Genomic DNA, 22,636 nt, shown 5'->3' with positions numbered 1-22,636 from the left:
CATTGCTGCCGGGGGGTGTCCTCTGGGTCTTGGGAGGCGAAATGATCTTCCCTCACTTGGTCAGCAAGCCCTTTGAGTGTCGACTAATGCATTGCTATGTACTGTCGGGCGGGATGACCTCACCTGTCGATAATCCGGGGCAAAAGAACATTCTGTAGATCCCAGTCACACTCGTGTGCCATGCACTTATTCAGTACCTAGGCACCTAGGCACCTAGGTATCTAGGTACACAGTACTTAAAAGTGTTTACTATTCCTGGGCAAACATTTCTCATACGACCTGTGCATTATTCATCACCTGTGACATATAGTCCTGATGTTGTATTAGTCAAACAAATCGCTACTTGATCAAACCGAACCGGGCAACTTCTCCAACATCGTGCTCCTTTCGTGAGGTGCACTTGAAAATGACGTGATCGGTTTTGGAGATGGTCGTTGTCATTTGCTCTGAATACTCGGGACGAAAGGCTGGATTCACACGGCCGATTTGTCAGATCAGGCGTGAAGCTTCACGTATATATTCCAGTGCAACACCTGCTGCTTGGGCCATGATTATACTGTTCATCATCAGAGCACTGCATCACCGGCACTAATATCAGTCACTCTTAACTGCCTGTCCGCTCCAGCTCTCGGTCATTTGCTCCTCAGAGAGACGCTTGGTATATATATCCCGCCCAAATTGTCCTGATAGTCTTCATTCTTGATTGGCCGATTAGCCCCCCGACCCCAAACAATTTCTACCAGTATCCATTCGTGAGAACGATCACAGCCCTTGAAATGGCCGTCACATCAAATGTTCCCCGTGGACCAGTCACGGCCAAGCTGAACTACTTCTCACCGCCAGCCGACGGCTCCAAGCCCTTCAACCATGTCGACACGCCACCAGAGGGCCTTCCGCAGCGTAACTTCACAGACGAGATAGTTGACACCCTCATCCACGACATCAGAGGGCATGAGGGCGAATACAACCTAGATAAGGATGCCTTCCAGGTGATCCAGAACGTGCCGGAGTCCAAGGAGAAGGACTTCGTCGACGACGAATCCATCAAGGCCAACTACTATCCCGAGCTCGAGGAGCTACTGCTGAAGAACGTCCCCGGGTCCAACCGGGTCGTCTTCTTCGACCACACCATCCGCCGAGCAAACCCCAACGCGAAGCGGGCCCCCGTCAACAGGACGCACATCGACCAGACCGCTGCCTCGGCCGAGATGCGCGTTAGGAGACACCTCGGCGACGAGGCCGATGCGCTGCTGAAGGGCAGATACCGGATCATCAACGTCTGGCGCCCGCTGAACAAGAAGCCTGTCGAGTCATACCCGCTTGCATTCGCATCCTCGTACAGCGTTGACGACGCGGACGTCATTCCCACAGAGCACAGGTACAACAACGGGTACACTGGTTTCACTGCTTCCATCAGGGCGAATCCCAACCAGCGCTGGAATTACCTGAGCGGCATGACTGGTGATGAGCGCCTCCTGTTGGAGTGCTTTGATAGCGAGGCATTGAAGGAGGGTTCGAACGTAAAAGGTGGCAGGCTCCCTCACACAGCCTTCGAAGATCCACGGACGCACCCTGAGGCAGAAGGCCGCGAGAGCATCGAAGTCAGGACGCTGGTTTTCGGGCCATGAGGGGTTGGGGAGTGATCGGGGCAATGTGGGGTGACGAAGGGTTGTCTTATCGTAGTTGGAAGCATTGTCGTTTTTTTGGTAGAATGATTCATCCAGCGCAGTGTATTCAATGCTCGTATCTGATTCTTGGGTAGATAAAGTCCCTCATTCTCACTGCATGTCTCGACGCCCCCTCTGCTGTCCTGAGTGGTGACAATACCTAGCCCCGCCTGCCTCTCCTCGTGTTGCTTCCTTGACGGCTCATGGCCACCCCGCCCGAGTTCTGACGGCTCATTGGGACGCCAGCCATGGCCGGTGCTTGCAGAGAGCCTGGGCCGGGCTCGCCACGAACGTTACTAACTTCAACTTTAAGCTCTGCACGCAGATCATCCGTGCTAGGCCTATCTCCTTGCACGTAGGCAACAAACCTATCCTCGCGGGGACCCGCAGCAACAGCCTCGAGCACCTTCCGACCGCCGTTGGGGACATCGAAGTTCGATCCCACGCCGTGGAGCTGCTCATACTGGCGCAGCACAGAAATGGCCTGCAAATCGGCAAGAGCGTCATCCTGAGTGAGAGGAGCAGGCCCACTGGCCTCAGTCATGGGCTTTGCCTTGTTGTACGGCGCAGGGACTATCGGCGGAAGCCTGGGTTCCTGCGCGTCAAGCCTCTCAAGATTGCCAGGGAGTTCAAAGTTGGCAAGCGCCTCTATTCCCACCAACTTGTTGTCGTAGAAGTTGGGGTTGTGTGTTCCGCCTCGCGTACTTCTCGTCGCATACGAGACCTGACGCTCCATGACAGGTGCAGAAGGGACCGAGTCGGTGCCGTCTTCGCCTTCCTCATGTTCCTCTGGACCGCTCTCCGAAGGCGATGATACCACACCATCCTTGGACTTGTGTCGAAGCATGTACTTGTGGGCAGCAAGCGCGGCACTGTTGTAGGTCATTGACAGCTCCTTGTCAGTGAAAAGCTTATCGATGCTGTAAATTGGACCCGTGCTCTTTCCGAAGCGCAACCTGTCACTCTGCCAAACAGGTGTTATATTGTTCGTGTCCAGCGTGCGTCGCTGCGGCACGGGTGATCCGTCGTCATCATTTGCGGTCCTCTTCCTCTTTTTGTTGTCCGAGAAACCGGGCATTTCTTCCATCTCTCTCCTAAGTCGGGTGGCTCTCTTGCCATGCGTGCCCCCGGGGCTAGCAGGGTTGGTCATGCTGAATTGGTTTGGGTGAAGAAGCAACGCAGACGCATCGCTGATCTCGAGTGCCTCCTTTTCTTTGCTAAGCCGATATTTCTTGCTTGCTATGGTGTTGATCAATCGATCGCGGACTGTGGAGGCAAGTGAACTGTGCTCTCGCCGTGCCTGGAGAACCTTGTAGTTGTACACATTTCGGTGTTCCTGGCATTTACGGTCGTATTCAGCCTGGCCGGTTTATTAGCCCACTGGTGCGTCACCGTGGCAGTCTTGGCGGGAACCACATACCTTTTGCTTGGTGATCTCATAGTCTCGCTCCTCAACAAGATCTTCGATGTCATGTATAAAGTCTCGAAACCTTGGGCCAGCCATCTCAAGTAGAGTCCGCGCAGTGGCAGGGTCTGTGTTGCCGAGGAGGGCGGGGTCGGTCTGCTCCAGATCGAGAGCCTCGAGCGGGCGCTCGCAGTAGGGATCAACACGCATGATGAGGTTGGTATCGAGCTGGATCTTCTGCAATTGTTCGCGGTAGGCACTGTCGCGGCCCCTCGAGAAGCTCTCGTTCATCTGTTGCAGTCGGTCTTGTAAGAGTTGGCGCTTCCTCTCACGTTTGGATTCATTGCGGGCTGGGGGGGCGGCCTCGTGCGGCGCTGACACAGCTGAGTTCGTAGCCATCTTGTGATCGGGTCTGGAGACGGTTGGCTTGTCTCTGGGGAGTGCCGAGTTCGAGGGTCTTGATCTTCTCGAGCTGTTGTGCGCTGCTGGCAGAAACGAGTTGGTGGGGATTGCGGCAATGGAGAGCCTTGGTGTGGTGTAAAAGAAATCTAGCGGATGACAGTGAGAGTGATCGAGTTATGTACCCCTTGTCAGTACACGCAGTGTGTCTGCCGAAAAGTAAGAGGCGTGCTTCAGGTCTTGAGCCTGTGCTGTGGTGTGCTCAAGCAGGATGGCTGGAAACAAGCAAATTCAAGAGAACGAGGACATGTAGCTCGGGAAACAGAGTGCAGTGGTCTTGGAGAAAGTCAGAGCGGTTCCAACCGTGGTGATCCAGAACAGGACTTGGTCTGACGGCTCATGCTCGCAGAGGAACATCCAATTGTCTAAGATGGGAGTGGAGAGTCGGAGGTGAGGAAAACGCAGGCGAGCTCAGAATTACTCCATCTAGCAGTAGACTAGGCGTCCGGCCGGGGGGCGGCTGGTCAGGGTCACCGGGCATTCGCGACTAAGTCTCGACTGCCTCACTTGAACGGACTAGACCTACCACCGCAAAGAGCTACCAACTCCCAAGTCACGACTCAGGGGCTTCTCATTGGCTGCGAGACCCCTGAAAACGGAGGATCGGCCGACTTAGGTCCGTTATCGAGAGTGACGTACCTCAGCGATAGCGAGTCCAGCCCCACGGTGACCTGCGACCAGACCCCAAGCGCTCAGTCGTAAGTGACTTTCTGCACGCGAGAGCTCGAACGCCCGATAATCGTCGCAACATCTTGGTGTGCTTCTCTCCGCCTCTTACCCTTTTCCCGGCCGCACCCACCCATGGACATACGGTCTTCCTACTATACTTCGAACAGACACCAATGCTCATGAAGTAACAATGGAGCACCTTTCCCTCAACGATCCTCCTGGGCAAGGGGGTGGAGCTCCTCCTCCAGGGCCCGGTCCTCAGGGACCCCCCGTGCTTGGTAGAGCTCCCCCTCCGCCCCAGCAACTGCCCGTGCAGATGTTCACGACCTCAGCATCTCTCCTCGACCTGACTGACAGTAAGAGCCCATGCGAAGCGCGAAGCGGCTGAATGACTCTACGTGCGAGGCTAACAACCGCCCCAGAGAAGCTGATGGTCGCGCTACGAGACGGCCGGAAACTCTTGGGAATTTTGCGAAGCTGGGACCAATTCGGTATGGTGATTCACTTGGGCAGGTGCAGTACAACAGGATGGAGTTAACACAGGGGCTACAGCGAATCTAGTCCTGCAGTCGACTGTGGAGAGAATCTTCGTGACACCCGATGCGGTTCCCGCGGACCACGCGAGCGCACAAGAGAAGCGAGGCATATATGCGGACTACCAGCGAGGAATGTACCTCGTCAGAGGAGAGAACGTGATGCTCCTCGGCGAGATTGATCTGGACAAGGACGACGACCCGCCGCCGGGATACGATAAGGCCGATCCTGACTTGGTCGAGAAGCTTGCCAAGCAGAGGAAGGTCGAGGACAAGACAAAGGACAAGAAGAAGCAAAAGAACCTCTCTGCTCTCGGTTTTGAGGGTGAGAGCATGGGCGATGCCATCCTGCTATGATTTGACCTCGTTTGACGAGGTCATGGCTGGCTGCGAATCAAGCTGCAACCAGCTTTTGTCGCCGGTTGGCTGCACGAGCAGAATATATTGTGAAATGCTCGGGCAGCCATTCACGCGGATGACCCGATTGGAATCTCGAATAGGTCTTTTGGCGGCCGGCTTATGATACGATTAGAGGTATCATTTTGATGGACCAGGCCTCTGGTCGAAGATCTCAGACCATGACGCCTCAGTACGCGCCTGAAACATGCATTACTTTTGCAAGACCATTTCTACATGCGCAGCTAGAGTGAGCCCAGCTTTGATGGGAATATCACTTGCAGCTCGTTGGACTCGATTCCAAGTCAGACGAACTGGGGAAAGTCTAGGAAATGAAAAGAAAGAAAAAATTATTGCTGGCATGCTCGTCGCCCTCAAAATCCAGAGGAGCGCGTCCAGGGAGCTTCGAATTGGCTCTGATCTACCCGGCCACACTATAATCCAGGAGTGAATCCCTCAACTCTGACATCCCAGTCATCCGGGAAATGCGGGCCCGGCTCTTCGTCCCATCCTCCTGCCATCATAGATGCTGCCTTGAGTTAGCTCTTCTCTTATTCATAACACGAGCATCCGGGGGAACCAAATCAGAGGTGGACTTGTACGTACTCGCAAGCAGTAGGGATGCAGAATTGGGAAAGTAAGGCGTTGGAACACGAGAGCCTCCCACGGGATATCCTGCATCGTCAAACTGGAAAACAGGATGGAGAAGATAGGCCACGGCCTGTTGCACATCGCCAAGTCTCAAAGAGTTCATAGCCAGCAGAGAGAAATCCCAGCCATATGATTCTTCCAAGTCCCAAACCTCTAGTATCTTGTCGGCTGTGTTTTGGACGGTTGTCAGGTTCAAGGCTGGCCCGCTCGCGGGAGGCGGCAGCCAGCCATAGATGCCAGCCATTGCTGGGTGCTGTGTTGGTTGATATCAGTAAGTGTTAGTTTCCTGGCGACAGCGATATACGTATCAGCTTAGAAGTGGCCGTCATTTACTCACATCATTTGTAGTTGCATTATCGCTCCACATGTTGGGAATACCTTCGTACACGGGGTAAGTGTCGTCCACCACTGGCAAAGGTGCAAGCTTGTCCCTGATGGTAACCCAATCCTCTGGAACGGGTTGCCCCTGGCGTTCTTTCCATGTGATAGCAACGTCAAGTCCAAATCGCCAGTATGCAAGCTCGAAAGTCGGGTTAATTGTTGCATTTGGATTCGTATTTTCCGAGACGGGGTACATCGGCGGTCCAAGGTTGTACATGCCGGTTGAGTTATCCAGCCAGGGAAAAGAGGCCATGAAGTCGGCTGACGCTGTGAGGATCTCATCCCACCTCTCCAGAGTCGTGTCATTGGGAAAGGAGCGGTATTCCACCTCGGCGAAGTACATAGGATGAGGTTGTTGCCAAATAAGTAGAGAATTGATCTCCCCCGGTGCGCTTCGCCCGCTGGGGTCTGTCATCTTGCCCCAGCGTGCGCCTTTGTACCCCTGTTCGGCAGCCCTCTCGACCGAAGAAGGGAGGAACTGGGCGTACATATTCGGCATGCTTCTCGACATCAGGTCAAAGTGGTTCCAGCGGGCAAATTGTATGAGATGCCAAAATACCATCTCAAGATGGAATTTGCCGTACCAGCCGTTGTTGACAAGCCCTGATTCCTGTGGCGGGAATGAAGATGCTGAATTGACGGCCAGGAGGTACTGAGACAGAATAATTCGTCGCTGTAACTCGGTGGCGTTTGCCGAATTGGTAGATGTCAGATCTATGAAAGCCCCTGAGTTCCAATACGACTCCCACCAAAGGCTCGACTCGCTTCTCAAGTCGTCAGGAGCAGCCTGGGCGGTCATTCCATCTGGAGAGAAGCCTACAGTCACATCCAGCTTTCCTGATCCACAGGGGGTAAGGACATATCGATGAGTGCCATCCTCTGGTGCCGTGACCTTGCCGTTGCCAGCCCATTGTGCCACCATATAGTAGCTATTGTCGTCCAGTGTATGTGTGATCACGGCCTGGTTGTCCGCACTTTCGAGGGATGTCGAGTGGTTGCTCGTGGCATTCCAAACTCCAACGAAAGGAGCATCAAACTTGTTGCGATCTGAATATGGAAAGTCAAAGAACAAGCCGAGAGCACCCGTGGAGAGCAGATCAGACTCAACCTTGACTCCGACGGTGTCGCTGTCTGGTGCTGCTCGAACCTCCACCATGACTTTGCTTCCGTTATACGTAAAATTCGAATATATCGTCCCGGACCACAAGTCCAGGACTTGTGCTTTATCCTCGAGATCATTTTCGGTGACGTTGTCGCCGCCGAACCAGAATCCTACGTTACCGAGGTTGAGCCTCTGGGGGTTCTGGATCAGCCAAGTCGATATATCGTTCTCGGCAGGATTCGGCTGCGCGTAATTAACGAGCCGTCCGTCATCAGAGAGGTCCAGTGGTGGCGTCCACCAGTCCAGCCCAGTGTAGTCTTATACTAGTCAGTAACAGAAGTCAGGCAGAAGGAATAAGTGGCTTATTCTCACCGTCTACAGAAGTCTGATTGGGAGTTATTGGTAAGGAGAAATTATGCCAGCCCCAGGTGGACATGGTCGCAAAAGGCTTGAAGGTCTGGAGGCCCGTCACATCTACGCCAAAAGCAAAGTTGCCATTCCCAACTTGCAACGGCGTTGTGCTTGAACTCGCATTTCGACGAACATTGAACGTTTGAACCACTGCTTGTCTTTGTATGGTTGATGCGTGCTTGGCTAAGGCAAGGTCCAGGAGAAACAATAGCAGCCCGAGACTACGCATGGCGAATATATCTGCCCTTGAATTTTGACACGATGAAGGTCAGAAGAGAAGAACGCACTTTACTTGCTATCCTCTCAGCAGCTATTGTCCAGCGTAAGGAATGGTTTTGGGCCCAGACAGATAAGTAGCAGTGAAGCAGGCCACTATCGATGTCGATGCAAGGGCGTGAATTAGTATAGAGTGAAAAAAGATCTACGACATCGACGGTCATGAGAAGTATTCGCTCGGGCACACGAGACAGAAGATATTGATGTTCGTAGGACAGTATACCCGCAAGGACTGCTCATCCCAATAGTCCAGTACCGGGGCACCGGATCGTTGTCATGCTGGACCATTCGCGCATCGTTGACCCGAGAATATGGATCGGCAACCGGGGACGAGTGGCGCAGGAGCGACAGGCATGTCGAGAGTTTGTAAGTTCAGGACTGATCCAGGTCACCCCACATCGGATTGAGGCTATTCAAACCAATTCAACCGGCGGACAAAAATGCGGAGAATCTGGGGTGCATTGCAGCTTGGTTGATCGATCCCGCGCTGCTCCACCACGCACTTCTCGAATATGTGTGTGGCGCAGAAGAATAAATAGAAACGGTGGAGCAGGTAGGACGTAGACACTCCAGCCTCCTTGAGCGTGTGCAAACCTAAGTACTTAAGTACTTAAGTAAGTAGGTACCTAGATACAAGTGCTCTGTAGACTCAATGGCGAGGGCCACACCTCCCTATTCCCACTTCCTAGGTGATTATTACTGTGTATTGTAGTCTACACTAGGTACCTAGGCACTGTGTAGAAGGCGGGGTGGGTGCTGACTGGCGCTTTGACCACTATGATTCTAGGCCCTCGGCCCCTGAACCCGGCTGGCAGGGCTGCCCAATCTACAACGCGGCGCGTCGCCAACGGCAACTGCTGCTATTTGTTCAATGTTGACTCCTTCTAGATTTCATCATAGGTAGGCTGTCCAGGTTCAGGTGTTTCCAAGGCGCCCGGCTTGTTGCACGGCCACATTCCGACTTCCCCACCCCAACACCAGACAGTCACGACTTACTCTCATCTGTCTTGGAAACATATTTCAAGACTTGACCGTGCCGGTCATCCAAACTCAGGTATGACTTTCCACGCCACCAGCTCCCCTTTCGGAAATGCCCCACTGACGTTGTAGTATTGTGAAGTCCGAACCTTCCCTGCCCCGACTCGTGTCTCGCAACGATCAGAGGTTACGATGACTTCCTTTATCGCTACCGTGTATGTCACTCCCCCACGCCGCTCGGCACCTTGAGTCCATGCGGAGCCCAAGAGGCACACACGAACGAGGACTGCTGGCTCACGCCCGAATAGGAGCAACAACCGCAGGAACCAGTTCCGACCGCGACCCGGTGGAAAGCAGGGAACAACTAGCTACCAGCTGCGACAATATGCCGAGGCCACTCTGGGAGGCGGGAGCCTCCGCAAGATCGTGAAGCTGCCTGAGGGCGAGGACGAGAACGAGTGGTACGCCGTCAACAGTAAGCCCTCCTCCAAGCAACGCGCCGCCGCGCAACAGTGCGGCCACCCATGCTGACGATCGGAAGTGGTGGATTTCTACAACCAAATCAACCTGCTGTACGGCGCCATCACCGAGTTCTGCTCGCCCCAGTCGTGCCCGGAGATGAAGGCAACCGACGAGTTCGAATACCTGTGGCAGGACAACGAGAACTATAAGCGTCCGACCAAGATGCCCGCGCCGGCCTATATCGAGCAGCTCATGACCTGGGTGCAGAGCAGCATCGATGACGAGGCCGTCATGCCCAGCCGCATCGGCGTGCCCTTCCCCAAGACCTTCCCCTCCCTCGTCCGCCAAATCTTCAAGCGCATGTACCGCGTCTACGCACACATCTACTGCCACCACTACCCCGTCATCCGCGAGCTCGGCCTCGAGCCCCACCTCAACACCAGCTTCAAGCAGTACGTCCTCTTCATCGACGAGCACAACCTGGCTACCGGGAAGGACTTTTGGGGCCCGCTGGGAGACCTGGTCGACAGCATGCTGCGAAGCGACTGAGGAGTCCGTGGCTTGTACGATAGGCGTGATTTTGAATTTCTGCGTCATGAAAGCTGGCGTTGGGGGCGGACGGTTCTTGTGCTTGTGACCCAAGGTGTAAAGAGATGATGGATGAGGGCTGGCCGGAGTGCTCAAGGGTTTGGGTTGGACATATCCTGATATTGCCAGCGGACCAGGCCCTTACTCGGCCTCACAATATGCTGCAGACTGGATTGATACACCGCAGTATGTCATTTCCGCGAAACCATGAGGGCTTAGATCTTAAAACATAAAAGGCATTGCTGAGCCTCGCTCTCCTATGCAATTTCCCAGCGTGTCTAGTAGCGAGGAACACAACATTTCTGGCTGCCCTCCTGTACGGGCTGTTCATTACCTATCGTGTAAGGCTGTCACACATTGTTGCAAAGCAAAGCTGACATCGGAAACTCAGTGGCGGGAAAGGATGTGGGATGTATGATCTCTCTATTTCGGCTCAATTCAACAACAGATGCTGGTCAGTATCATCGGCCCGGAGGCTCACTGGTTACCCCGTGCATCTCCCGTCGCCACCTTTCCCCTGCCCCCTTCGTCTCACATAAAAGAAGTAATTTACAGGGTGTCAGTCAGGAGCTTGTTCATCTTGGCGATCTTGGAAGAAACGGAGAGGTCGATGGTTCGGTCACCAATCTCAACAACCAGGCCACCGATGATGTCAGAGTTGACCTAGTCGTGTCAGCATATTGTGTAGTTCCTCGGGATGTTCGCTCTTCCTCCATACCTCGTTGGTGACCTTGAGCTTCTTGCCTTGGCCGACGTAGGAGGACTTGGAGACGGCGGTCTCCAGGCGGCTCAGGGTCCGGTTGTCCAGAGGCTAGATGCACAGCATTTCGTCAGCGAATTGTTCACGTCTCGTACGATAAAGTCCGCCCCATTTCGCCTTGATCCCGAGCCTCCATTTGAATGTGCCTGTCCGAACATATACGTAGAAACCCTGGTTTCCCCCTCTCGCGTTGTAGCACACGTACCGTAGCGCTCGTGACCGTCATCTCGACCTCGCCGCGCGCGGCGCTCATCAGCTCGCCAAACTTGGTGCAGACACCTCCCAGGAGGCCAAGACGGTTGTTCTCGGCCAGGGTCTGGAGGAAATTCTTGACTGTGGCGTTGGTGCCGGCGGTCTTCTCGAGCTCGGCGACAATGGCGGACTTGTCGGCGGGGGTCAGGGTAGGGGCATCGAGGATGGTGGCCAGCTTCGCATCCTGGGACACCAGGTTGCCCAGCTTGCTCAGAGCGGTGGCTGTCGGGTCGACAGACGAGGACTTGACGGCCGCGGTGTACTGTTTATTCGGACAAAATGACGCATTAGCTACAGAGCTCTCTGCCCGGCTGGCGCGCGGCCCCGGCGCATCAATTGCATGCTTCCCATCTCCCAGGACATGCTGGAGTCCCTCCGACACGCGATCGACCCGGCGCGGTGACGTACCAGGGCAGTGGCATAGGTGCCATCGAGGCCGAAGAGGGCGACGGGAGGCTTGACGGGCTCGGTTGCGGCGGCGGCGGCGTAGAAGCGAGCCTGCGAGGCAATCGCCCGCGAGGGAGCTGCAGCACGAGCTGAGCGGAGCAGGGCCTGTCTCGAGAACATGGTGACTGTGGGGGAAGGGTCTTGGATCGGAGGTCGTCGAGATTTCAATTGACGAACTTGGTCCGGGACGGAGCTGCGACGTCTTCGGCAAAACGGGAGTGGGCCTGTGGCTGCCTGAGGCTTCAACACGGCGGTCGTGTTATGTAAGCATATGGCGCTGGGCACTCCCGCAACATCGAGCAATGAGAGAGCAATGAACATTGAAGGTAGTTGGACTTTTCTGATCCCCTCAATACTGTGAGGGGAACGAAAGACCTGCTAGCTCGTAAATCTCCTTTGATAATTTCCAACAGTGACAGCTTCATGGATCTGCAGAGGTTAATTTACATATCTACCTGCCTTGAGCGTAACAATTCACAGAATTACCATGATTTTGGCTCGCGGCTTCTGTGCACATCAACTATCCTTCATGGTGGGCTTTTGCTCTGGATTTCTCACGCTTCGGATGAGTCAATTTGATCATCAGCGAAGCAGTTCTCTGGGGTTTTACCCTTAGACACAATTTACCCTAGAAAAGCTTCCACTGCAATGTCCTACTCTGGGTGAATAGTATCTGATGCGGCTGCATACCTAGTTACTAGTACAGTACCCAAGACCAAGGACAAGTGGTCGGTACCGGTACCGAAGGCAGTCAAAGCCGAGTTGCCAATAGTAATTGCTTTCGCTTCTCTGGTCTCGCTTCTATTCCGTATACTTCCGAAGACATGCACGGCGCCTTCATACTGTGTAAACGCTCTAGACTCGCGGGTTTTTTTTTGGGGGGGGGGGGGGACACGACGCCAATAACAGTGCAAAGAGACTACAATAGTCCCGAGGTCTCAAGACAACCCTATGAGAGAAGAATCCCACAAAGGAACTAGACTCGATTATGAACAGATTGCTCGACTTGGACTAGTCATATCTACAGAATACGGCTTCTAGATTTCCAAGCGGATTATTTCTCTACTTCATCCTTGAGAGTTGTTGTCAATTCAAACGACAAAATAACGATTATCCGCGCGGGGTCTTGCCCAGGCGTGCGGAGTTGCGCATCCGCTGCCAACATTGAACGCTCGGCCCAACTACCCGGGACAAGCCCGAGAATGCCTTGATAATTTGGATCGCTTGATTTGGAGTAACAGCAATGAAACACTTCTTCACTTACATGCAGCCATCTGCTAGCTTTGGTGTGCTGTACGTGTCCGTCTTGGGGTGGTGATCCGCACCAAGGGGCCTCGGGTGGGAGCCACCTGCCCCATAGGGCATTGGCCGACTTACCGCGAACTGGTGCCGGCTCACAATGTACAAACCAGATGGTCTGGGGTTTCGATGGATTTTTGCGTTGTGGGAATATTTGTCAAAGCCGCGAGTTCGATGTCTGGGGCCGGTGAAGTATAAAAAGAGCACTTCTCAGAACGTTCAATGTTCAATGCCAATATTTGGTTCCAGCCCAGACGCCATAAATACTCCCAAAATGCAGTCCAAGTCAGTTGCGATCATCCTTTCGGTTCTCTCTTCTGTTCTTGGGCGTCCAACTATTGCTGGTCGCCAGACTCAAGGATGCAACGCGGTCCACGTCTTCCTCGCAAGAGGGACCAGTGAGGAATACCCTGGCCGACAGATCAGCGTCGTGGATGCAGTCTGCAATGGTATAAGCAGTTGTGGCTATGAGGATATCCTGTACCCTGCCTCCCTCCTGCCGGATTATTGCGCATCTGTTGGCGAAGGCGTGGTCAATGGGACAGCTCAGATCACTGCATACGCAATCCGATGCCCAGATGCACAGCTGGTGCTGTCGGGCTACTCCCAGGTCAGCATATGATCAAGTCGCATCCTCACAGAACTCATTGGCTGATCATGGTCTGCAGGGTGCTCAAGTTGTGGGCAACATACTCGGCGGTCAAGCTGGCGGCTCTACGGGCTGTACGACCCAGACCTCTACCGGATTGAACCCGTCATCATCACCGGGAAATCAAAGTGTGTCCAGGAATAGGTAGAATTTGTTTCTCCTGATGCTGACCTCTCGTGCAGTTGTCGCGGCTGCTTTCTTTGGCGATGTGACACACACAGCCAATCAAACATACAATGTTGAATCCGGTGCCCCATTCAATGGAGTAAGTGCGAGTCTGGTAGTCCTGACTGACTGAATAGCCACACTGGTTCCATCAGACTTGTACAGGCCAGCGAAATAATATGGACGTGCGAGCAGTAGCTAATGTGTTTCGAAAGATCTTTCCTAGGACGGGAACACAGCTCGAACGCCTCAATGGGTATTCCGATAAGCTTCGGTCATGGTGTCTGGCGGAAGACCCCGTATGTGCTCAGGGCAGCGACGGAGCTGCCCATACAAGCTACTTCAACATCTACTCGGGTGAGGCTGGAGCGTGGGCCCAGACGAGGTTAACTCTGTGATGTTCTTCGGAACGTTTGAAGGGCTCTTGCTTCCCAGCCACTCATAGTGGGCAATGTTTGTATCAAATATTACTCAATTCACTGGAAAGAATACATGACAACAACTTGTTATTTTCATTGTTGCATTGCTATGTTTGCCCCTATTGATCCCGTGTATGAGTAGGTTGTAGGTGTTAGTAACTGAAGTCAAAACTGCTCAAATCGTGTTGCTATGTCGAAATAGATTCTCACCCTCTAGGCCAAAATTGTCTCTCAGCGGTACCTAGTCCAACCAAAGCCTCATGAAAGTTGCTGCCGGCTCGATGTGACTCGGCATTGTCATGTCATCGCAGGCAGCCCGTAAGTTGGGTGTGCCAAGTAGCGATGACCTACAACGAGAAATGAAAGATATTTCGTGCACGACAAACAAATAAAAAAGCAGCCAGCCTTTAGTTCCGTCCCAGTATCTTGTCCAGCGGCTTAAGCTTCTCATTCATACGGGAAATTGACTGAGCGCCAGTTTGGGTCTGGCGAAACCCAAGATCATCGCGTTCGTTGCCCGGTGAAGTGAATCGTGCCATGGTGAAATTTGGATCATAGGGAACTGGCAACTTCGGTCGCAAACCAGGATTCTCTCTGGTCATTGTCTTTCTGCTAGAGGATACGTGGAATGTTAATAAATGTGGATCACAATCAAACGTTTTAGAAACTGGAGACGAGGTGAAATTCAATGGCCTCTTTCTCATTGAAAATAAATCACGAAATATGAATGAGGAATAATGATAAATCTAACTCACTCAGGCTTGAAATTGTGCACAGCTTGGTTGGAAGGAGACTTGTCCATTGGTCAGGCTGGTTCTCGCGGTACGTTGATATTTTCACGGGGCCACAATCCAAAAAAAGCAGCGGTAAAGTGGTAGGCTGGGGTGAGCTTAAAGAACTTCAAGAGAGTTTAAATGAGCAGAATTCTGGCATGAAGAGTTGCAAATTGATGGAGAAAACAAACAAGTACTTGATATCAGACGTTGTCGGTGAAGCGGAGGGAGACCAGACCTGGCAACACGAGAAACGCCAAACGATCAGCCCTTTAAATGATTTTGGCCAAGTCTGAGGCCTTGAGGTTATTTTTCCATGGTGCTAAAGTACCGAATAAAAAATCGACTAACACAATACCAGAGGGACTGTATTCAAATGTTTTGATGGGAAGAGCTGCGAAACCAATGTCACTGTGTTACAGCGAGGAAGAATAGCCAGGTGGACAAGCCTCCAGCCAATAGCCTTCATCAAATACTATCTGCTACATATGATAAGAAAACGACAGGTCAAACGAGAAAGCAGTCTAGCGTGTGCTAGAAGAAGCTCGTCATTCTCAGTGTCATAATGCGTCCGAGACGTAGAAAGTGTGCTCTGTATATTTGACCACGAGATCTTAGTCTGACGGCTACCTGCCGTCGATAGCTGGGATGCATTTTCTTGGAGGTTGGATGGCATTCTCAAAAGCCCATGCTAATCCAGGAAAGGAGTTCGGTCACCGGACCTGCGCAAGTCAGATCCATTGTTTGAGAAAAGCAGTATGACGTCGGCCTTTCCAAAGGGTCAGGCTTGTGGCAGGAGCGTGGACGCGAGCCTCGCGACCAGCCCAAGAGCTTGGTGCGTGGTACGGGTTTCGACTGCTGTCATCCATCCTCTCGTGTCACAGTGTCTTCATCTGGGTCCTTTTTGAAGGGGGTCAATGACATCACAGGCAGCAGTAGAATCCGAGGAGGCAGGTCGTAGGACCTCTTCTAAAGTTTGCAGGTGGGCTAGAGCGCAATGGTGGACGGAAGCCTGCATGAGTAAAGTCGCCTCGGCCGGTCTGTTCCACACGACCAAACGCTAACTTGACCTTCGTTTGTTCTGAGGCGATCGTCGATCAGTTGGTGCTTGGCTTGACATTCGACGCCGAGCCCCTGCAGGCACTGGGTGGTTCGAGATTTGGTTTGTAGCATCTAGGATCTATACATACCTTAGGTAGGTAACTACATCTGCTCGGTACTGCTGTTTTTGCTACTACTTAGGTAGTCAGGCCTCAGCCACTAAGCACAACCTTGGAATGTTCAAATCACCCGGGGGCAAAGCTGCATTTGGCATGTACCAGCATCCGCATATGAGGCACCAAAAGCTGTGCTCCATCAAACGATAGGAGATTGTGGTTTGCGAAGTTGGAAGTGTGAGGGAGTCGTTGTCACCTTCAGGGCCTCCATAATTCCCTCTTTCGCGCTTGATTGTCCAATACCATAAAAACAGCCTGTAATTTGAATACATACTAGTACTACATTGGTCGATGGTAGGTTCCGTTCAAAGATATGGAATTAAGTCACTGATACCTAGGTATGTTCATGCCTCATAACCGGCCTATCTTTATTCTATATCATGCGTCAGCATGGTCACTACCTGTTTGAATGGGCCGAAGTCAGCGAAGGTCATTTAATCTATAACACGAGTTTTGGAAAGCTTTCCACCACAATTCCTAATCTAATAACTCTGGGTATGGACTGGTGATGTGCCGCTTATGCGATTTCCAGGGCAGCCACGGTGCATTCTTCAACTTATCCCAAGCTATTTTCTTCTTTTGGTCAAATTTGAAGACAGCCACCAATCCGGTACCTAGGATTGCACAGGAGGCTCCCCCCTCAGGTACTCTCTGGCTATGTTGAGGGTTGGCATTGAGGAGTTATCGTGAGAGACAGAACATGTTATTCGGTTGCATTTGAGCTTGTTAGACAGAGATCTTGTCAGCTTGTTGGAGGCAAAAAGCCAGTGCACAAGACCATGTAGGTGCAGGGTGAGTAACAGTGCATCCGTTGTCTTTCTGTACCTAGGTGGTCCAATACCTGTAGACGGACACGGCATTTCTCAAAACAAGTTTTCCTGGAGACACTGGCGGATCATGCCGGCTTCGGGAGTGAACAGCTTGTGCTGAGGGAGATGGGCGAGAGTAGTCCTGGGAGCAAAGAGGAAGAGACTGTCTCGTTTCATCAACATTTCCCGGAGTCGAGAGGATACCTTTCCAAGTGTTGAGTGACAAACCCTTCCCACACTTTGAAGGTATTCGCCCTACCTAGGTACTTGAAATGCGGCCAGGTGCCCACACAAAGACATTAAGCCTCGGACTGCCCACATGTGCACGTCTGTTGCAACGAAAATGGAAATGGCGACCGAATCCAAAGAGAAGGTGGGCCGTGGGCTCTTTCCATGATCACCTGGGCAGGTTTTAGGCCGGATGCCCACTTCGAGGACACAAAAGCGTCGCACAGTTCGCTCAACCAAGTCATCCATTCAAGCAGAGTTTTCATTGCCACCCATAAACACTATTCTATTTGGCGCATCTAGGTACGCACACAGCTGCCTTATTTGAGTTTTCACACAATCGAGATCAGATTCAAGCTGGTGACCTCCCAAGCTCGGCGGTTCCCACCCGGGCACTCCCAACATCGAACATGTTGGACAGATTCTGCTTTAACTTTGGAATAGTGTCCAATCAATTCGTGGAGCTGGTTCCATTTTCCGTAAGCCAGCAAACGCGTCCATTTCGCCCATGTGTGGGCTGTTGACAAGGTGGATAGGTCCCAGATCATGCCGCAATCCTCTACAGTCATTCAAGAGCCCTTCCCAGAGACGTGTACTTGATGTTACCGTACGGCCCATTCAATGACTATGAAACCTTCGAAAGGCTTTTCACTGCCGGGCCCTTCACGGAGAACTCTCAAACGCTGGCGTTGGCCATCATCAACAGGGCGACAGGCACCCTAGCCGGATTCACAGCTTTGGTGGATGCCAACCCGGTCACGGGCTCCGTCGCAATTGGAACATTATTTATGCCACAGTACCAGCTCATAGAGCTAGATACCATCGTCATCGGCACGCTGCTCCAGCGCGCACTCAATCCACCTTCTTATAGCGGTTTGGGGCTGGTACGAGTACAATGGGGAATGGCCTCAGACGACATAGCCGCTGTCAAAAAAGCGATGGCCCTGGGGTTCAAATACGAAACAACCCTGAATTGGTTTCGGCTGGTCCACCGAGGAGTTGCACAAGGAAAAGCGGGCAATGGCAAGGCTCCGCCTCCCTTCACCCCGAAGGGAGATATGTGGCAGGACATCACAATGTATCGCATCTGCTGGGACGAATGGGCTAATGGCGGCTGTTGGAAGGACAGTCTGGGTGTGATGTTGAGGTGTGCGTTCGGCCATACCGGATAGATCCCGGAGGACTTTACATCGGTGGCAATACAAGGAAGTCCGGACACGTAAAACGGTTGAGTCTGCTCAGTTGAGAACTGCTGGGCTCAGCCCTAGCTCTCTCAAGCTTCAAACGAACAGCCCGGGTGGGCTGAGCTGCATTCTCAATTTCTATGTCATGATGGGCAAGCGGCAAAGTGTCATCAGACGATTACAAGGCAACACGCAACACCAGTCCCAGAAGCGGTCTTATAGCTGAACAGTGATTCGAAAGCAGCGGCACATAGCTTTCTACCATCCGTCCACATTCGCAGCCTTTTTTTCAATTTATTACTATTCCAAGACTGTTTCTTGTCAAAACTCCCCCAACAGATGATTTTTGGGCCACAATCATGGTTCAAAGCTGGCCTCACGTTATGAAAGCTGACTACAAGTGTCGGCCACCGAAGCTCACACCATCATTTGGCTCGCCCATGGGCCCTGCACCCCATTTCGACTCGCAGCGTTCAATGTTGAATGGGCGGAGGGCATCAGACCATGGGGCGACAATACGTTCTACAACAAAGTGAAAGTGTGTATGCATAATAGATCGCGAGTGCAGTACGAGCCGGTAGTATAAAATATTTTTAGGGGAAGACCGGTCCCAAGCTTTTTTGGGACGTGTACTATGCATGTGACCGATTTTCCAGCCACTTCAACACAGATTCATCATTCCAGCAGTAAAGTCTTGTGCGCTTGCCATTGTATGAAGCCGTATGGCTTCGGACGTGACCATACGGGATAGAAGGGAAACCAGTTATGTGTAGCACTAGCGGAAGCCCACAATCAAGACTGAAGTGATGCTATTTTCCAAAGATTTCAAGTGTATTGGTATAATTCTAATAAGTCTCAAAAATGTGCAGGTGTAGAAATTGAATGCCGTCTAACTTCCCCCGAATTGCCTTGGAAAAACTTGGAATACATCCAGGTCCCGCGCTTCCATAAATGCACAGAATGACCGCTAGTAAAACGAACGACCCCATTCTACCATTCGCGTTGGTCGGATTAGAAGCCGCCGTTGGGGTTTGGGTTGGGAATGACAGCACCGCCCTGAACCACCGGGGGAACGACCGAGGTGCCCGTCTTGGCAGCGAGAGCCTTGTGGGCGGCGAGAGTGTTGGGACCGTCAAAGTTCTGGTTGATGACACCAGTCATGCCATTCTGGCAGTGGTTGCCCGTGGTCTGGGCACAGTAGTACCAGATGGGAGTCTTGTCCTTGACGACGATCTGGAAGACGTCGGGGGCCTGGGGCCCCGCGGTGGGCTGGAAGCCGCTGAAGAAGGGCTGGGCGAGGGAGGCGTCCGGGACGCAGGGCTGGCCGAAGGACGACTGGGCAACAGAGTGGTTCTTGGGAAGGAAGTGCCACTCGACGATGTCCCCGATCTCGGCGACGACGTTTTCAGGGTCGAAGAGGAGGGCGCCCCCACGGCCGGCGACGACGGAGTGGGTGACACCTGTGAGAGCCGTTGTCTTGTCCGGGCTCGAGGTCGTAGTCGCGGTTGGCAGAGCGGTGACGGCAGCCGCGGCGGCAAGGATGGTGATCAGGTTCTGGGCGAACATTTTGGTGGAGTGAAGTATGAGGTTGGACTGGTTGTTGAAGAAAGGGTTCCAATGTTATTTGAAGTTATAGTCAAGTGGATCAGGATGTATTGTGCTTTAAGAAGATGCGGTTGTAGTAGTGTTCGTGAGGATGGTGATGATGTCCAGAAATCCATCTTGTTGTATGGAACACCGGGCTCCTTTATGTTGTCTTGAGCTCACCCAAAAGCATGTAAACAATCCCACGATAATTACCAACATCGCAACTCAGCCATTATTTCGCGGTCCCATGCCCAACGGCCGCACGGATACTGAGTGTTCCGATCAGCAGCCCGGTAGGGCTGAGGCGGACAACTGCTGCGCCTCACCTGCCATCCCAACAACCGCGTACTTCCCGGGGCCGGGCCAGATTGTTTGCAGCTCTCCAAATCTAATTTTGGGATGAACGCTAGGTACTTCGGCTGCACAGCTCTTGTTAGCGCTTTAAGCGCGGCCGCTTCCTGCGCGGTCCTAGGGCGTCGGCAGTCGTCTTTCCGGACTGCGCTTATGGCGCAGACGCCAGACGCCATCACTTGGTTTTCCGTAACCAGGCCTTGCTGCTCATTTTTCTACTTGGCAGCGGCCGCAAGGTCATGAGGACAATCAGCACGATTATCAATTTCATGCGTGGCTCAATATTGAGTGTTCCGGATGATAGTTAAAGGCTCATCTCAATGAGGCAGCGCGCAGAGCTCACCTGAGAATGTCGCCGATAACATCGTGATACACAGCCTCCCTGTTTCCATACAGCCTCACGGCCAGTTCAAGCATGTCTTTCAGAATCAGAGTAATAATGGCGTCATGTGCAGCCTAGTCCTGTGGCGCCGACTTGAGTTGGGTGATGCGTCAAGGGCATGTTGGAGGCAGCCTAAATGGGCTGACAAGAACATTGCATACTTACTGTCAGCGTATCCGCTAAATGTCAGCGAATCCGGATATTCAAGTGAAACTCGGACATTCACGGTGAAATGTATGTCATGTCTCGTCAAAATCGAAGTCAGGCATTGCCAATATAATACTAGTTATTGCTTCCAAGGTTTGGCTCTCCGAACCCACCGAAGTGGGCCATGATACTGGTATGTATCGTATTTCAACTCAGGTGCCCACCAAGCCAGTCCCGGGGCCCGGGACTTTATAGACAGCTGCGATCGTGTTTCTTCATCTTGCTACAGATTCTAGGATGTCATTTTGGCACTCTGTGCTGGGGGCTACCATCGGCCATTGGCTAGCAGATTCTAGCACTCGATCGACCACGGCGGGGGCCGTGATGTACGGCCCGCTGGTCCTCGGCTTCATCTACGACAACCTGATCTTGGGTCTCTACTGTAGCTTTGTGTGGCGATGTCCTGCGATCGTAATGGAGCAATTGTACAGGATCATGATCGCAGGCGCAGCGCAGCGCCGAGAGTCCAAGAAGGAAGGTACTCAACCCCAAGTCAGGATATTGGACATCGGCGTGGCCACTGGCTACTTCATGTTCAAGTCCAAAATTCCCGACAACACTTTGGTCACGCTTTTCGATCTAAATCCGGACTGCCTGGACTATGCTTCCACAAGGTGTCGCCAAGCCCACAGCGACGTGGTCGACCTTGACGTTGAGGCTGTGCGTGGGGACTTCCTGGCATCACGTTCCGACTCGTCTTCCATACAGAACGTGCTCGGCCCAGCGAGACGGGATGGCCAGAAGTACGACCTAATTTTTACCAACTTCCTATTGCACTGTCTTCCGGGGCCGCCGACGCGCAAAGCCAGTGCATTGGCTGAGCTGTCTCACCTCGTCGAGCCGGTCTCCGGGGTTCTGTGTGGGACGACGATCTTGGGGAGCCATTCCAGGGAAGCAAACCATTCCTGGCTCGGTCGATCCATTCTTCTTTTGCACAACCTTCTGGGATGGTTTGACAACGAGAGGGATGATACGATGGATTTCATTCGAGCGTTGGAAGGGGCCTTTGAGACTGTCTCTTATCAAATCATCGGCGCGGTGCTGTTTTTTGAGGCGAGATGCCCCCTGCATAAAGATAGTGTGGGGTCTGTATAGACAGCTAGTGAAGGTATGTGATTCAATCAAACTACTAGGTAGTTGGGCGAACACACCGGACTCCAGGACTAAGACCCGGACAATCAAACAAGGGAGACTGAAACCACGGAACGACCGGTGTATTCGCGGAGGCTAGAACGGGAACCTACCAGATGTATTTACTCGCCAAGTTCCCCATCACTGGCATCAGCTGATGCGAAGGGAAAATGCGACTTCTTACCCACCAGAGCCTCGACAATCCAATTTAGAAGAGTCAACGATTTGACCAGGACGCTCCTCGCCTATGGCGGGAATCACTATATTCTGAACTCTATTGGTTGCGCGAGTCGACATTTATGCACCTATTTTCATCTGCTCATATTTGGTGGAGAGCGGTGTAGCGTTATTCGACTCCTGACGCATGACTCCGTCGCCGGTCAAGAACGATTCGTCGTCTATTATTTATTAGACGGGTCACACGCTTCCATCATCAGCCTCCCCAAGAGGAATCAGCTGGATCGAATTGTTATTCACCACATCAAGAGAATATCATGACAACATTCTGTCCCTTTGCCGTACCTGTTGTTGCGCCTCCATTTTGGCGGGAACCGACCACATCGATGTCTTTCGGCGCCGACGTCTACTACCTCGCTTCACTATGGGGAATCTCGTTACCTCGAAGAGATTCCTATTCCCAAAATGAGGATGAGAATATCGAGACACCCAAGAAGGAGGAAACACAAAAAAGCCACAGAAAAGATATTGGGAAGCTGTTGCGGCGCGCAACAGCGAAGACGTTTCGATACGCGCAAAGAGACTCGCATCGCCGCCACAAAGACAACACATACATCGCGC

The 22,636-nt window shown here is 52.6% G+C and overlaps 8 protein-coding genes across 8 annotated transcripts; 4 read left to right on the top strand and 4 right to left on the bottom strand.

Annotated features, from left to right (window-relative positions):
• Positions 1–368: 368 nt before the first annotated feature.
• On the bottom strand, positions 369–4,019 carry KVR01_009950 (uncharacterized protein). The gene is made up of 2 exons (XM_044783040.1): positions 3,088–4,019; positions 369–3,027 (listed from the first exon to the last, which is right to left on the bottom strand). The coding sequence occupies exons 1-2, from the start codon at positions 3,469–3,471 to the stop codon at positions 1,828–1,830; spliced, it is 1,584 nt and encodes a 527-aa protein (XP_044641198.1). The 5' UTR covers positions 3,472–4,019; the 3' UTR covers positions 369–1,827.
• On the top strand, positions 777–1,628 carry KVR01_010048 (uncharacterized protein; the record flags this gene model as incomplete). Its single annotated transcript, XM_044793919.1, has 1 exon — positions 777–1,628. The coding sequence occupies one exon, from the start codon at positions 777–779 to the stop codon at positions 1,626–1,628; it is 852 nt and encodes a 283-aa protein (XP_044641296.1).
• Positions 4,020–4,390: 371 nt separating the features above from the next.
• KVR01_009994 (uncharacterized protein) lies at positions 4,391–5,090 on the top strand (the record flags this gene model as incomplete). Its single annotated transcript, XM_044792928.1, has 3 exons — positions 4,391–4,556; positions 4,623–4,691; positions 4,753–5,090. 3 exons carry the CDS (start codon positions 4,391–4,393, stop codon positions 5,088–5,090), a joined length of 573 nt encoding a protein of 190 aa, XP_044641242.1.
• Positions 5,091–5,563: 473 nt separating this feature from the next.
• Positions 5,564–8,480, bottom strand: KVR01_010116 (uncharacterized protein; the record flags this gene model as incomplete). Its single annotated transcript, XM_044786120.1, has 4 exons — positions 7,636–8,480; positions 6,118–7,580; positions 5,736–6,033; positions 5,564–5,658 (listed from the first exon to the last, which is right to left on the bottom strand). Exons 1-4 carry the CDS (start codon positions 7,901–7,903, stop codon positions 5,564–5,566), a joined length of 2,124 nt encoding a protein of 707 aa, XP_044641364.1. The 5' UTR covers positions 7,904–8,480.
• A 253-nt stretch (positions 8,481–8,733) lies between these two features.
• Positions 8,734–10,225, top strand: KVR01_009667 (uncharacterized protein). Its single transcript, XM_044784433.1, has 4 exons — positions 8,734–9,004; positions 9,071–9,143; positions 9,237–9,403; positions 9,470–10,225. The coding sequence occupies exons 2-4, from the start codon at positions 9,121–9,123 to the stop codon at positions 9,937–9,939; spliced, it is 660 nt and encodes a 219-aa protein (XP_044640915.1). The 5' UTR covers positions 8,734–9,004; positions 9,071–9,120; the 3' UTR covers positions 9,940–10,225.
• Positions 10,226–10,369: 144 nt separating this feature from the next.
• Positions 10,370–11,642, bottom strand: KVR01_010016 (F1F0 ATP synthase subunit 5). Its single transcript, XM_044792320.1, has 4 exons — positions 11,399–11,642; positions 10,944–11,252; positions 10,697–10,789; positions 10,370–10,641 (listed from the first exon to the last, which is right to left on the bottom strand). The coding sequence occupies exons 1-4, from the start codon at positions 11,555–11,557 to the stop codon at positions 10,528–10,530; spliced, it is 675 nt and encodes a 224-aa protein (XP_044641264.1). The 5' UTR covers positions 11,558–11,642; the 3' UTR covers positions 10,370–10,527.
• Positions 11,643–18,992: 7,350 nt separating this feature from the next.
• Positions 18,993–19,930, bottom strand: KVR01_009721 (uncharacterized protein). The gene has a single exon (XM_044789917.1). The coding sequence runs from the start codon at positions 19,744–19,746 to the stop codon at positions 19,192–19,194; it is 555 nt and encodes a 184-aa protein (XP_044640969.1). The 5' UTR covers positions 19,747–19,930; the 3' UTR covers positions 18,993–19,191.
• Positions 19,931–20,766: 836 nt separating this feature from the next.
• Positions 20,767–21,802, top strand: KVR01_009938 (uncharacterized protein; the record flags this gene model as incomplete). The annotated part of the gene is made up of 1 exon (XM_044785728.1): positions 20,767–21,802. Exon 1 carries the CDS (start codon positions 20,945–20,947, stop codon positions 21,800–21,802), a length of 858 nt encoding a protein of 285 aa, XP_044641186.1. The 5' UTR covers positions 20,767–20,944.
• Positions 21,803–22,636: the final 834 nt, after the last annotated feature.

Source organism: Diaporthe batatas, assembly GCF_019321695.1.
Source record: "Diaporthe batatas strain CRI 302-4 chromosome Unknown Contig00012, whole genome shotgun sequence".
Lineage (NCBI taxonomy): Eukaryota > Fungi > Ascomycota > Sordariomycetes > Diaporthales > Diaporthaceae > Diaporthe > Diaporthe batatas.
The sequence above is the reverse complement of the archived record's forward strand: the minus strand, read 5'-3'. Positions and strand labels throughout refer to the sequence as shown.

Excerpts from the sequence above, each read along its gene's own strand:
- KVR01_009721 (XM_044789917.1), bottom strand. The coding sequence starts at position 19,746 with ATGTTCGCCCAGAACCTGATCACCATCCTTGCCGCCGCGGCTGCCGTC.
- KVR01_009950 (XM_044783040.1), bottom strand. The coding sequence starts at position 3,471 with ATGGCTACGAACTCAGCTGTGTCAGCGCCGCACGAGGCCGCCCCCCCA. Across the intron at positions 3,028-3,087 it reads ATGAGATCACCAAGCAAAAG|GCTGAATACGACCGTAAATG; the intron begins GTATGTGGTTCC and ends TAAACCGGCCAG.
- KVR01_009667 (XM_044784433.1), top strand. The coding sequence starts at position 9,121 with ATGACTTCCTTTATCGCTACCGT. Across the intron at positions 9,144-9,236 it reads ACTTCCTTTATCGCTACCGT|GAGCAACAACCGCAGGAACC; the intron begins GTATGTCACTCC and ends ACGCCCGAATAG. Across the intron at positions 9,404-9,469 it reads CGAGTGGTACGCCGTCAACA|TGGTGGATTTCTACAACCAA; the intron begins GTAAGCCCTCCT and ends GACGATCGGAAG.
- KVR01_010016 (XM_044792320.1), bottom strand. The coding sequence starts at position 11,557 with ATGTTCTCGAGACAGGCCCTGCTCCGCTCAGCTCGTGCTGCAGCTCCC. Across the intron at positions 10,790-10,943 it reads TGACGGTCACGAGCGCTACG|CCTCTGGACAACCGGACCCT; the intron begins GTACGTGTGCTA and ends CTGTGCATCTAG. Across the intron at positions 10,642-10,696 it reads AGCTCAAGGTCACCAACGAG|GTCAACTCTGACATCATCGG; the intron begins GTATGGAGGAAG and ends TGACACGACTAG.